Source organism: Lycium ferocissimum, chromosome 6 (genome assembly GCF_029784015.1).
Source record: "Lycium ferocissimum isolate CSIRO_LF1 chromosome 6, AGI_CSIRO_Lferr_CH_V1, whole genome shotgun sequence".
Taxonomy (NCBI): Eukaryota; Viridiplantae; Streptophyta; class Magnoliopsida; order Solanales; family Solanaceae; genus Lycium; species Lycium ferocissimum.
In genome coordinates, this window is record NC_081347.1 from 9,236,393 (window position 1) to 9,251,718 (window position 15,326).

General features: G+C 33.7%; 1 protein-coding gene and 1 pseudogene across 1 annotated transcript; one reads left to right on the forward strand and one right to left on the reverse strand.

Moving 5' to 3' along the window:
• The first annotated feature begins 3,320 nt into the window (after positions 1–3,320).
• LOC132059243 (inositol oxygenase 1-like) lies at positions 3,321–11,289 on the forward strand (annotated as a pseudogene).
• A 481-nt stretch (positions 11,290–11,770) lies between these two features.
• On the reverse strand, positions 11,771–14,050 carry LOC132059242 (uncharacterized). The gene is made up of 2 exons (XM_059451799.1): positions 12,427–14,050; positions 11,771–12,339 (listed from the first exon to the last, which is right to left on the reverse strand). Exon 1 carries the CDS (start codon positions 14,026–14,028, stop codon positions 12,481–12,483), a length of 1,548 nt encoding a protein of 515 aa, XP_059307782.1. The 5' UTR covers positions 14,029–14,050; the 3' UTR covers positions 11,771–12,339; positions 12,427–12,480.
• Positions 14,051–15,326: the final 1,276 nt, after the last annotated feature.

The window sequence follows — 15,326 nt, forward strand, 5'->3', positions numbered from 1 at the left end:
TTTATTTTTTTTTGTTCATGTTGTTTAATTTTGTATTATTTTTTGTTGAGCTCAATATTGCTATTTCTTGTGAATGCAGTGTCAAATCATTATTTATTAATAACATAAAGAATCAAGTCACTATTAGTGTTGAAATAACTATGAACTAAAATTAGGTATGACTTTATTATGAAATGCTTCCAATTTGATTATGAAAATGCAACAAACCAATATTTTGCATTTAATTTCCTATTAAATATTGAAAAGTCATTTATTTTACCATTTTGCTCTATTAAAAAATGCAGATAAGTAATTTTCCGTTCCAAAAAATGTCGAGTGCTATTGCAGCGAAATTGGTCAAGGTTCACATTTAGAACCCTTAGATCCCGAGTTCAAGTCTAGGTGCGCGCATTTAGTCTAAAACTTTTTTTTTTCATTTTTTGTTTCACTTATATGATCACCAAACTCAAAAAAATCAAGTATCATTTTTTGTTTCACTTATATGTACTTTAATCCTTTATTATTGTATTTATATTTTTTTCTATTCAATGTGCTATATTTGTTACTTTTAAAAATATATGTTATTCTTGTATATAATTCTTACTAATTGGTTTAGGGGGTAAATGTCTCTAAAAAGGAAAAAAAAAAGGGAAAAAGAATTAAGGCTTTGTATATTGTTTAGGTTGGTCCACCGTATAATGAAACAAAAAATAAATAAATCTGTGTATATTGTTTAGGCTGGCCCACCGTATAATAAAATAATAAATAAATAAAGTTGTGTATATTGTTTAGATTGGCCCACCATATGTGTAATGAATAAAAAAATAAAGTTATGTATATTGTTAGGTTGGCCCACCGTATAATATAGGTGTATGCATCTCATTTAAATATTGTCATTTATGTTTTAGTATGATCTACTTTAATCATAACACTACATTGAAGGAGAGAGGTTGGCTGTTGAGGGTTAAGGTATTCTGGTCATTCTGCTGTGGGCCAGCTCCAATTTTGACAGTTTTGACAAAGTCGGTTTTGCTATTTAGCAGCACCCTTTAAGAAAAACTAAAAAATTGAACCAAATAAAAGCAAGAGTGGAGAGTGTACCATTTGTCATAGTCACAAGTCTATTTATAGTTGAGATTGTTATCATAATCAATATTGTTGAAACTTTCAAAGAAAAAACTTCAAATCGGGAGGGCCACTTTCGTGTGAACATACTCTACAATGTACCCCAAACCAATACAGATGAATAAATAGAGTATATTAGGACGTTTGAGAGAACCATCAAGTCATAGTGTATTTCTCTTTGTTTATTGGCGTTATTTGTGCCTTCTTTCTCAAGTCAAGTCAAACATGACTATTCTCGTTGCCCAAGCTGAGCGTGGTAACACTTTTTTTTTTTTTTTCCCCTTTTTTGGCCCTCTCTCCTCAATGTATTTGTTTGACCTTTTGAATTATTTATCTGGTCGTTATCTTTGTGATTTAATCTTAAATGTCAGTTAATAGTTTTTTGTATCTCGTCATGTGTCTGGCATTCCATTTTTAAGGAGAAAGCTTTCCTAGTAGAATTTTTGTTATTTTTAATATTCGAATATCAAATTTTCGATTAAGGATTCATCACACTACAACCATTTATTAGTACTTGACTAGTATTTGAAAAGGTTTTAGTCACTTTTATATGTTAGTAAACTTATCCTGAACTTAAGGAGCTGTTTGGACATGGTTTGAATCATGGTTTTAAACCATGATTTGAAATTATATTTGGACATGTAATTTGGATATCTTAAGCTGTATTTTCTTTTATAGACATAAAAACCCTACAAGTTGTGAAAACTATCAAAACATTCTCAATTCTTATACAATCTTACTAAATGAGCAAGTCGTAGTTCGTAACAAAATTAATACGCTACTGAAAGGCCTTTCTAAAAAATTCAACATCAATTGTTCAAACTTTAGTTCAATAAAAACAAAAATTTAACATGAATAGTAATGTAACTACTCTTTAATATAATCCTCCCACATGATAGACATAAATAAAAGTTGGTGAAAGTTATTGAGGTTGGTAAATGATTAGTGGGAGTAATTGTTAAAAGTATTTACCAACTTATGGATCTTTTTTTATAAAATATAAATTTATGGGTCAAGTTTTATATTTAAAATTTTTGAAATCATAGTTTGAAACCGCAAATCATGCCTTTTTGGATGATTTGGGATTTGAAATCATGAGATGAAATGCATGTCCAACCGCTGATTTCATCTCATGATTTCAAACGCCTACTAAGATAAATATGGAGTTTTAAACACGTACTGTAAATGGTACATTCACCTCCGTTTTGGGACCAAATTCAATAACTTCCGACATTTTTTATGTTTGGTGATATAGAGGCATAATTGAGTTATTTTTTTCCGTTGTTGGAAAAATTAATTTTATGACTTTGATGTAACAAACTAATAGTTGGATTATATATTCCTGAAATAAAGATTGATATTTGTGTTCTTGATCTTGTCCTCAGTAGCAGGGGCGGATTTAGAAGGTGCCGAGGGTGTTCGGAAAATTTCAGTGTATATAGGGTAGATTTTCTGTGTTTATGTATATATATTAACTTTTGAATACCCTGAACAAATGCAAATGTTAGCTCAAGTGATTCAGGATGTTCAAAATTGTCTCTAGTATCCTAAGTTTGATTCCCAAGGACAACATTATTTTTTATATTTAACTTTTGTTGTTTTTTCCGAATCACTAAGTGAAAATCCTGGATCCGCCCCTGCTCAGTAGGAGTAGAACTGGAGAACAAGAAGGCAAGTTCCGATGCTGAGGAATTGTTTCTTGATGATGGTGGATTTGTTGTGCCGAACAATGTGTCAAACGATGATTTGTTGTCCCTGGCAACAATGCATTTGTCCACTCATTCAGGCTATAACATTTTCTCAATCAAGAAATTAAAATTAATGTATATACACCACATTCTTATGTTAATTAAATATGGAATTATAGTGCAAAGACTGAACAAAAAAAAGATCGTGGATGAACTCTATCGCCAGAGTCACATTAACTAGACATATGATTTTGTAAGACTCCAAAAATAAACAGAAAATCTTGAATTAGATCATCTTTTTTTTTGTACATGGGAAAATACTATATAAAGCAATATTAAAATCTTACATAAGCTACCGTGCTAAATATAATAGGAGCAAATTTCATATCTTTGATCGTATCTTTCCATACTATCATATTTTCTTCATGTCTATGACATTTATTTATCAGAAAGTCTGTACATTTATTAATGCAGTACATAAGTAAGTTAATTTTTGTATATTAGATTAAAATTAAACATGTGAAAAAGATGAGGGAAGAATACGGAAAGTTGAATAGAGTGGAGATAAGCATCTGGGAATGTTGTGAACTTCTGAATGAAGTTGTGGATGACAGTGATCCTGATTTGGATGAACCTCAAATTGAGCATTTGTTGCAAACTGCTGAAGCTATTAGGAAGGATTATCGATTGGTTGCACTTGACTGGTCTCATTCATGGTTTGTGACGAAAATAAATAAATAACAAGATTTGAATTTTAATATGATATGCATTAAAAATTATGATATTATAATTAATTCCTTCCCCAAATGCTGTAGATCTTGGCAAAATTCTTCGGAACCAAAATGCCCCCAAAAAAAACATTTTGAACCAAAATACCCCAACAAAAAAAAATGTTACCAAACTACCTTTAGCGCGATAATTTATCGCGCTAAAGCGATTAACGGATAAACTCATTAATCGCTATAGTGCGATAATTCTTGCGCTATAGTGTCTCTCTTTTTTTTTTTAGCCCTTTTGGTTAGCCCTCCTTCCATTACACTTTTTAACGTACTTTGACCATAGATTAATCATGCTTCGGGACCCCGAAACTTCAATATTTTATATAGAACCCTACTTATTTTTGTGCGATTAATAAGGTAGGATCAATACATCAAGGATACATAAAAGTTCGGATGGCCGTTTTAGTGGTTGAAAAGTGCTCGAACGCCATTTTCGTTTGAAGAGCTCGGTGACTTTAGCTTGAAGTTCTTTACGAATACTTAAACTTGTTCATTAATAATTAATCAAAAGTTAGTCAAAATGGCATTCATACAAAAAAAAAAAAACTTAATTAAATTGCATCATTCATAACCTTGAGTAGATGAATATACTTAAACTTGTTCATTAATAAGAATCCCAAACTTTTTAAAATACAATCATCAAAGTAAGAAAAAAAATTTAAAAAACATTCATCAATTAATGCCCTTGAGTTGATTTTCCGCCACCACTGCGAGATGTGTCACCACCACTAAAGGTACTTCCACCACGAAAGTTTCCTCCACCACGAGAGGTACTTCCACCGCGAGATGTAGTTTGACCACCATGCCGTAAGGGACACTTGCGCTTATCATGACCAACATAATTGCAAAATGAGCATTTTCGAGTGTATCTCCCTGGTGGAACATCCATTTCATTATGAATACGCGAGTATGCATTCTTTACGAATTTACGGATAAATGCTTTATTTGCAACCATTGAAAATGGATCCGGTGGCCAATAACTCTCACTACCAAGTGGGTAGAACGCTTCCAAAGATACGTTCTGCATAATTTTCAATCAGATATTCTCGGCCATGTACGGGAGACGTTTCTTTCCATTGCGATAAAACACTTGAAGGCATGAGAACATGGCATGTGATATGATTGCACTTGCCGTATGCATGTTCTTGGAATCTCATAAATTATATGGATGTTACCTCCTTTCATCTTGCGCACACTTGTTGTGAGTTCAAATATGCGCTTCGGCAGGTTGTACTCCATCCGTCCGGTCATGTTTCGAGTCTTATATTTGTGGTACTTAAACAGCTTTTGACGGTTTTGGCATCCATCTTAGACCCTCTTTGTTGCATGTGCTTTGGCCTCTTTTGATCTCTTCGACGCTCCAATAACCCGCTTAAATGTCATTCTCACCATTCTTTGTGACGGATAGTCCCCTGCAGTATTTCAACAAGCCATTGAATGACTCGGTAGCCGTTTGTTGATGATGCATACCCCATCGCCACCTTCATCCCCGTGTAATGTCCATTTGTCTTTATCAATTGCATTCAACCAAAGGGAAGGCTTCCATTCGTCCGCCTAATAATGTCCATCTGCCAGGTTAAACTTCTTCTCCCGATGCTGTTGCAGCCCTCACATCCAATTGCAAAGTCTTTAAGGATTCGATATGCCTTTTTGGAAGTTTGCCTTCGAAATGCCTTAAACAATAACGATGGTAGGCAAAGGTGGCTGCCACCCCCGCAAATTGAACATATTGTGCAATATGCGATGTACGTCTACATATCACACATATTCCCATACGATCCTTAATAATGTGTTGCCTTAAGTAGTCCAAAAACATACCTAACGTACTAATGCTCTCATTAGCCGCAATTACAAAAGCTAGAGGAATATAGCTCATTTGCATCATTCCAACCAAGCTATTAAGCGACTTTTATGTCATACTTTACGTACACATGTGTTCCATCTATTGATATTACGGGGCGGCAAATGAGCAAAACCATCAATGCATGGTTTGAAGGCCCAAACACAAAATCAAAAATATTCACAAGTACACTACGCTTCGATTTGAGCTTCCATTCAACAACAAGTACCATGATTGAAGTGTTGTAGAGCCGCCATGTATCTCGCAACGTCTTGAAAGAGCCCTCCCAATTGCCGAAGACTATCTCTCATGTGCACGCCTACCCCAAGATACGCCTTATCCTAGTGATTTTGCTATATACTTTCAGGACGGCTCTAATACAATCTTTAATAGGGAACCTGAAAAAGTTGAAATATCAGCATATAACAACGAGGAACATTATATTAACACCAAAAATAAAATAAACTTAGGCGAAGGGGATACCTTGGGTTTTCTCTAATGTCGCCAACTAATACATGCGCAATCAAATTAGTATCTAGATTGCAATGATCATCTGGGAGGACACCCATATCACAAGTGTGCTTTGTATAGAGCTTTGAAATAGTCCACATTTTTTCAGCAGTTTCCTTAACACGGAGCATCCATTCGCAGCCTTGATATTTTCGCTTGCAGACCAATCGCCAAAGTTTTGGTGTGGAATCGTCAACTTTAAACTCCTCATCCCCCGGATGCAATAAATGTTAACAATACTTTGCAATGATTTTTTCGAGCCGAAAATCATCCTTTTTTCAATATGAGCCTTTTATTTTAAAAGATCATCACACCTTTCCCACAAACTTCGCCGAATATGATCATCATCCCTAGTAAAGACAAAAGCATACGGGCGATCTTGAAGATGATCAAGATAGGAGATCTCATCGGAATGTAGCCAATCGGGTCGACTCTTTTAACATTTGAAATTGGCTTTGCCTTAGCAACCGGTCGACTCTTCTTTGTTCAAATGGTTCTTTGTGAATTCGGTTCTCGTGTGCGTTGTTTATCATGTCTTGCAACGGTTCTGCTTGATGTTGAGGATTAGTTCCAACCTCAATCTCATCGTCACTTTGCTCATCATCACTTTCCTCCGCATTAGGTATTTCCTTACTATCGTTGGACGATGTCACTATATAATTTGGATAATCCCGGACCATCCATAGCGGCCTTTGCCTATAATTTGGTGCAACCACCACATTCTCCCTACATAAGAAATTAGGGTGTTTTAACTACTACACATCAAATAACACTATTGATGTTAAAAAATAGACGTACCGATAGTAATCAATCGCACCGAAACTTGATAAGGACCATCGCTTTGAGTTGTTGGATAGGCTGAGGATGTTCCAACCTAATTCATTCATCCCGATTGAGGAGACCGTCCGATATGATCCATATCAGGTGTATAACCCCTAAATAATATAATCGACATCATTTGTAGCATTCAAGTGCCAATAATAATAAAAAATAATAAATATTTAATAATAATAATAATAATAATAATAATAATAATAATAATAATAATAATAATAATAATAATAATAATAATAATAATAATAATAATAATAATAATAATAATAATAATAATAATAATAATAATAATAATAATAATAATAATAATAATAATAATAATAATAATAATAATAATAATAATAATAATAATAATAATAATAATAATAATAATAATAATAATAATAATAATAATAATAATAATAATAATAATATTGTAAAAAATGAATATTTACCATCGCCCGTCAAATTGAATTATAGATCGAGGCATTTGGCTAGCTTTCATAGAGGTCTATTTCGAGTGACTTCGCCTCAATTATAGACGAGGTTTCGACGAGGTCTATTTCACTTCCCGAGGAGTCTCAGCCATGAATTCAAGTTGATTAATGGGGACCTTCTCTATATACATTTCAAGTACGTTTAAAGTTATGCATTGCCTATAATCATAAGGCGCCTTCAAATAATCAGTCAAAGAATCATCGTCTTGAATTTACCACTGTCCATAACTATTTACACTTTGCGTAAATGACGTTGGATATTTTCCAATTATATTTAGATCAAAATCACTTCTACTAACTTGTAGTCTATTATACAAGGCTTGGAGTAGTTTTTGAGAATTTTAAGTCAAGTGGAAACTTAACATGGTATTTTGGGGAAGAATCATAGCGCAAATTATTTTCCTCGAATATAATTTGTCCGTCCTTAATAAAGAAACTCTAATTCTTGGAACATTCGCCATATTTTGAATAATTTAGGAGGAATACAAAATGCAAAAACTAGATGAAACTTTGAATTTTTTTGCTTTTTTTGCCTTATACGAACTCCGGTATTAATAGGATTTGAAGTTTGAATATAGAACCAACGCATGCATGCAATTACAGTGTTTTGCAATGTTACGTCAAATCAAATTAAGTGCGGAGTTGCATAACGCATGAAATAACTGCATTATCCCAGCAGAATAGCGCGGAAGAATTCTCGTTATTCAATACACAACGATAAAATATCGCGGCTTGACGCATAACGCATTAATTTAATGTGTTATGTTTGGTATAACACAAGATTTTTTCTCAAGGCTTATACCGCTCCAAAGATATTGTCACCTCAACTACAAACAGAAAAACGTCATGATTCGAATCAAACTTTATATAACGTAATTTGACGAATAGTTGTTACAACCACACAACATTCCACACAAAATTGAGTTACTATGTCATTTTTGACCAATTTAGAGATATTAGTCGTGTTATATCGTTCACTCCAACAAACATATTTGAAGCAATGGGTAGGACACAGGAACTAGATGATGTTGATTTTCATTACTCAAACAACCCTAACGATAGATTCAATCGAGAATACAATAATAAAATGAGAGAGAGTGGGATTGGCGTGTTAGGGAGGCCTGTGCAAAGATCGAGCACAAGTTAGCGTCGGTAGGCTTAAACGCCCAAAAAACGTGTTATGTCAATGCCTCGCGAACTCCACAGTTTAATTTGGCTCTTAATCATTTTCGCAAGAGAACAATCGATGCAAATAAGTTACCATAGGGTAGAATATGGTATACATGGTAGCACAAGATTTAGATCCAGTGGGATTCGGACGTAAAATGTCAGGTTTAAGATTAATATTTTCTTACAATAAGGTAAGTAGGTAGGGTCATAAAGACCCTCCCCTCCTCCCCCCAGGGTAGGGGGGTTTGCACTATATAAGTAGCTCTCTTTGTTATTAGACTACACCATATTCAATGTAAGTAGAAACTTAGCTTGTCTTTACTCCTTCCAAAAGAACCAAATAGCGGTGATGATGAGAGTTCAAATCATATCGCTTTTCGAGTGATACCGGTGATTTCAAACTAGATGAGCTAAATCCCCACCTTCTTATAGAGCGTAATGATGATTTGCAGAGTGTGAAATATTCGGATCCGCGGGAATATTATTGCGATTTACGCGAGAATGGTCACATCGGCTTGCCGAATCGAACGTCTTGTTCGTGACTTGAAAATCTCAACGCTCCAATCCCAACAAGGTACTCCTTAACCATGCCTCAAGTAGGTCCGAAACTTGCGAGCTTGCCGTGCAAAGGATTAGAAAAGAAAACAAATGACGTCGGCAAGACGATGCATTTTACATGCTAAAGTTGGCGAGAAGAACAAGCATCATCAACCTAGAGAGAACTAATCAAGCATCAAAAAAGATGTGTCTCGAAACGCCAATATTATTCTGAGGATGATATTGAGGACTTGTACTTTGATGATGATTAAGAATGTTGTGATTTTAGTTTTAAGTTTAATTTATGATTATGCTGTTATTTTGAAGAATATTAGTATGTTAAGTATTTTCATCTACTCAAGGTTATGAATGATGCAATTTAATTAAGTTTTTTTTTTGTATGAATGTTTGCTATTTTGACTAACTTTTTGATTAATTATTAATGAACAAGTTTAAGTATTCGTAAGAATTTCAAGCTAATGCCACCGAAGCCTTCAAAAACAAAATGGCGTTCGAGTACTTTTCAACCACTAAAGCTACCATCCGAACTTTTGTGTATCCTTGATGTATTGATCCTACCTTATTAATCGCACAAAAATAAGTAGGGTTCTATATAAAATATTGAAGTTTCGGGTCCCGAAGCATATTAATCTATGGTCAAAGTACGTTAAAAAGTGTAATGAAAGAAGGGTTAACCAAAAGGGCCGGAAAAAAAAAAAGGAGGGACACTATAGCGCAAAGAATTTATCAAGGCTTATAAAGAATTAACTGAAATGGTCCCCGTTAACTGCTTTAGCGCAGTAAATTACTACGCTAAAGGTAGTTTTTTTGTTGGGGTATTTTGGTTCAAAATATATTTTTTGGGGGCATTTTGGTTCCGGACTCTCCTTAGTGGGCTGTTGTTGGTAAGACTTTCATTGCACATACTCAAATATATATTTTCCACATTTATTTCGAATTATTTGCACCGTATGGCCCATCTTGATGCTACTCTTTAAATTTTATCCTTATTTGTCTAGGGAGCTAAATTTCACCTTTAGAAGTAGTTGACTCAATTTTTCTTTTTTGGAGACAAATTTAGCCTACTAAACTAGCGGGATATAATTTAAATAGTACCAGCAAAAATGGACATTTGTGGAAATGTCCTTTTTATTTCTCAACTATGTACTTAATTTGTTAACCAAATAATATGACAGGTGACACGTTTCCCCTTGGTTGTGCTTTTGATGAATGAATTGTGCTTCATGAGGTGTTTTTCTTCTTGAGTTTTGTGTTTTTTGCCTCCTAAAGTTTTCATTCTTACTACTCAATGGCCCATTCTGCAGCAATTGAAGGAAAATCCTGATTACAACAACCCAGCTTACAATACAAAATTTGGAGTTTATTCTAAAGGATATGGGCTTGATAATGTGGTGATGTCTTGGGGCCATGATGACTACATGTACTTGGTATGCATTTTTATTAGTATTCAGAAAAAACATTTCAGGCTTAGTTAAAAAATGGAGAATTATGTTTGATTTACATGATGTGTGATTATGCAGGTTGCTAAGGAAAGCAAAATACTCTACCATCAGCTGCATTGTTCATCATCCGCTACCATTCCTTCTATCGTAAGATGTCCATAACTACTACTCCCTCCGTTCACTTTTACTTGTCAGTATTCTAAAAATAGATTTTCACTTTTACTTGTCACTTTTAGCATATCAAGAGAAGACAATTTATTTTTTCCTATTTTACCCATAGTATTAATTACTCACTTCAAATCATTTTTCAAATCCAACAAAAATATGCATCAATTAATATGGGTATATTGGTAAATTATGTACTCTATTTATTATTTGTTAAACAACATGAAAAGTTCAAAGTGGACAAGTAAAAGTGAACGGAGGGAGTACATTTTTTTCGTCTTTTCGTTCTTGCGACATGTTTTATGACTTTATGTATATAATTGTTAATCTTTATCGCTAATCCTGAACCTTTGATATGTAGCTCTGCACAAGTCAGGGGCATATACAGACTAGATGAATGAGGAGGAACATGAAAACCTGAAATGGCTTCAAATCTTCAAGTAAGTTTTTGTTTTTTCAATTACATAATATGTGCTTTCTAGTTTATTTTCTTGATGCTTTTTATCAACTGTTTAGAATGTTGTTTGACTTAATATTTTATGGTGGTGATTGACAACAGATATGATTTGTATAGCAAGAGCAAAGTTAGGATTGATGTGGAGAAGGTGAAACCTTATTACATGTCCCTCATTTACGCCTCAATTCGAAGCAAGTTAGGGTCAGCCATATGAATCATGTCGTTCCATAGTCTTTTCATTCTGCGTTATTGAACTAATAAAAAACATTTGATTGCAGTATTTCCCAGCCAATTTGAAGTGGTGAAATCTTCCAATCAAGGCAGCTATGAAACAAGATTCAGGAACTGGCTATGGGATTTTATTTGTGCATGTTGTTGTTGTTGTTTTTCCTTTGTCTTTTTCTTTTTAATTGGGGTGGGAGTGGGCTATTGTGTTCCCTTGTATTAGGGTCATGACAGGCTATGTTCCTAAAGTTTTTCATAAATGAAAGTTTCTTTGTTGAAATGCAATTGTCTTCTGCAAATTATAGCTAAGCCTTCTAACAATTATGATGGTCCACAAACTAAATCTCCTCTTTGGAAAAAAAAAAAAAAAAACTGTGAAAATCTGCAAGAATGCAAGATATCTAAGATAAAATCTTCATAGCTAGAAGGAACTCTGACACAAAAGAAAAAGCAGATCTCTGTATCAGAGCAAGGCATTCTTAACTGGGTTGAAAGCAGAAAGTAAATTTGTATCATCAACTCAACTAGCTTTGACATTTATTTGATTATTTCTAAAACTTGCTTTGACATTGGCTGCTCATTATCTGTTCAAACTAGTTGTACAGCATTATATAAACTAAATGGGCAGCAAATTACTGATGTAGTGAATGAAGCAAAATGGAAATATAAGCATCAAGCTACTTCAGTCTCATTTATCTAAACTGTTCTTTCAGTTGGTATTGGCTTCTGACCAAAGTTAAATTTAACATTTGGACAATGTTAAGGTTTGTTTGCTTATCTCCTTCCGTCGTTGATACTCCAAACCAACAATCCATAGCATAACAAGGTCGATGTGATTCTAAGCTTTAAAATAGACATTTGTTGTTGATATTCATCACAAGAATATAACTGGATACCAACACAATTCTGGTTTTAGCAAGGGAATGTATACTTATCTAACAGCAACTCCATTTAGGAACATATAAGAGTGTTGATAAGGCCATCCAGTTAATTGATTCTCAGGATACCTTCCAATGCATTATCCCCTTTTAGAATCTCTTTTCACTCCGAAATTGGATTCATCAGCTTCCAGATCTTTGTCACATCTCCATCTATTAAGAAAATTGTCTTCAATTTACGCATAGTGAATACCAACACAAAGTCCATCAGAACTAATAACAGTGAATAAAAACTGTTACCCCTGCAGTAAAATGTACAATCTCCTCTTCTCGGTCCAAAAGAGAACATAACAATCATTGTGTATGATCAATAATGCGTTCGATATGGTCACTGACGATCCCTGCAACAACCTCAGGAGAAAACCTACTCATCATATCATACCTTGCCTGCTTACCTTTTCCCTTAGCTTCGTCATGATTTCTCATTACATGCCTCATTAGCATTTGCAGCTTATCAACAGAAGGTTCAGCCCATAAATGCCCCTTAAACGGCCCTTCTGTAACTTCACTCATTCTATCAACAGACAACGGGTAACTATTCTCTTCTGTCATGAATTCAGTTGGACCCGACCAATTTGTAGCAATCACCGGCAAAGTCATTGCCATTGCCTCCACAATAGGCCTACCCCAACCTTCACCTCTAGACGGCAAAACAAATGCATTAGCAGCTTTGTATAGCCTAGGCATATCAACCTGAGCTATGTGTTTGTCAATTACAAACACTCGACCCCAACCATCTTTCGGTTCTTCCAAATCCGAATTCTCGACATATTCAACAATCTTGTTGCCAAAATCTCTATCGGAATGATATGGATTCGTTAACAGATACAAAGCAACATCATCACCTCCAGAAAACTCCTTCAAATAAGACTTCAACAAAACATCCCATCCTTTCCTATACTCCCACTTGAAAATACTCAAGAAAACAAACTTCACCACATTTGAAGGTGACCCCATTACTAAATTCCCTATTGATCCAAGTTCTAACGGCTCATATTTAACCGGATCGAAAAACTCAAGATCAACAGGCTGAACAATCTTGACAATCTTTAATGGATCAATCCCACTTTCACTAAAAGTTTTCACATGGAAATCAGTAGGAACCCAAACAAAATCCAAAAGATTACACCTTTTCACATGTTCATCATTAACTCTATCAGTCTCAAACATAGTCCTTCCAATTACAGCCTTAAAATGACCATAACCTATTGGTGGACATGGAAGTGTATCAAATAATGGAGGATACCAAGCACCAGGTTCACTATGACAAATAACAACAGTTTCATTTAATCTACATTGTGTTTGGTGAAGCTTAATAGCCAACTTTCTCATTTCTAATGGTAAACCTTCCCAAAACTCAACATTTTCAAGATCCCCATGTTGCTCAATTTTCAATTTAAAGATTGAATCTTTTTTCTTATTTAAAGCTAATATGTATGACCAAGCTTCTGAACTGTAACCACCACCTGAAAGAAATGGTGCCATCCATAGAACACAATAAGGGGTTGTGTAAATGGGGTTTCTTGAATTTTGTTTTTGGATGTTTATGGTTCTTGGATGAACTAAATTTAGGATTTTTTGAAGGAAAGTGGTGTTTTGTGTGAGGGTTAATCTGAGAAAGAGTTTTTTGTAGTGATCTGTTTGGCTAATAGTGAATGAAATTGCTAAAATGAGTATCAAGATTGATAGTAAATAAAATGGTTTGAATTTTGAGATGAAAAGAAGAGTCCGGGGAGGTGGCGGCGGTGGGCGGTGGCCGGAATCTGGTGTGTCGGCTGAATCCATCATCAGGTTTGTTTGGGTTTTATTATTTGGAAATTTTTTTAGTTTATTGAAGATCATTATAGAGCCTTCTCCAAGTAAGTGAAAATATATTAAAATAAATTGCATAGATTAATTCATTGAGTTAAAACGTTAATCCTGAATTCCATTACCATATCAATTTCAATAGCAAGCTAAAAAAAAAAAAAAAAAAAAAAATTTATTTCTTTAATTTGTCCATAGTCAAAACTTAAACCAAATAAAATGTAGGAGTTTCAACATTTTGCTTTAGGTCATAGTTTCAAATTTCAATAATTATATTCTAGTATTTTTTGAATTTTTTGGTATAAATTACAAATCCCAATTATAAACACTTTAATATTTTAAATTTTATTATATAATTTTTTTTTTATTTCTGTCATTATTCCAGCAAACTTCTCGAGTGTCGCCTTTTTACTTTCTCCTCACTTGAGTGGGTAATTAGGCTTAAGTTAATTTGTTATTTATTCACTCCCAGAGGCGGCTCAATAATATCATAGGCCTAAAGCAAAATCTTTACAAGAGGCCCTACAATGAGCATCATTGACAAAATAGGCAAGTAAATATAAGGAATGAAAAAAAAAAAAAAAAGGAGAACTTGATTTTTTATATTAAAAAACTGAATGAATTAATGAAATATTTATTTGTTACGATACTTGCGTGTTTGATTGCATCGCAACTTAGATATAAGTAAGTGACTAACTAATGAATAGAGAAAAAGAATTCTGCACAAAAGTAAAATAAGATTGGCATAAAATTAGTTAGGTTGAATTTCCTTTGTCCCAATTATGTGGCATCGCTAGACTAGGCACAAAGTTTAAAAAGAAAAGGAATACTTTTGAATTTGCAGTCTAAAACAAACTTTTGACATTTATGTGGCTATAAATATTTTCATTAAGAGTTAAGGAGAATTTTAAAATTAAATTGTTTTTAGTTATAGAAAGATGACACTCCTTTTTTGACAAACTAAAAAGATAAGTGTATCACATAAATTGAGACCAAAAGAGTACTAATTAGTGAGATGGAGAAATTAAGTTATTAAACATTAATATGAAAACAAAGAAATAAATTCAATAATAAGAAATAATTTTATAAATTGTATAAGTACTATATATAGAGAAATAATAATTTTGGGGCCCCAATTTTTTGGGGCCTTCACTTGCTTTAGGGTCTAGCCGGCACTATTCACTCCACTTGTTCATTTGTACAGTCAAACCTTTTTATAATAAAGATCATCAGGCGCACTTTTTTTTGCGGTTATAAAGAATGGTTGTTATACACCTATAACAATATATATATATAGTGTTGTTATAGGCAAAAAAGATGCTTAAAATCTAATT

Bases quoted from the DNA above. Each gene is read 5' to 3' on its own strand.
- LOC132059242 (XM_059451799.1), bottom strand. From the start codon at position 14,028: ATGATCTTCAATAAACTAAAAAAATTTCCAAATAATAAAACCCAAACA.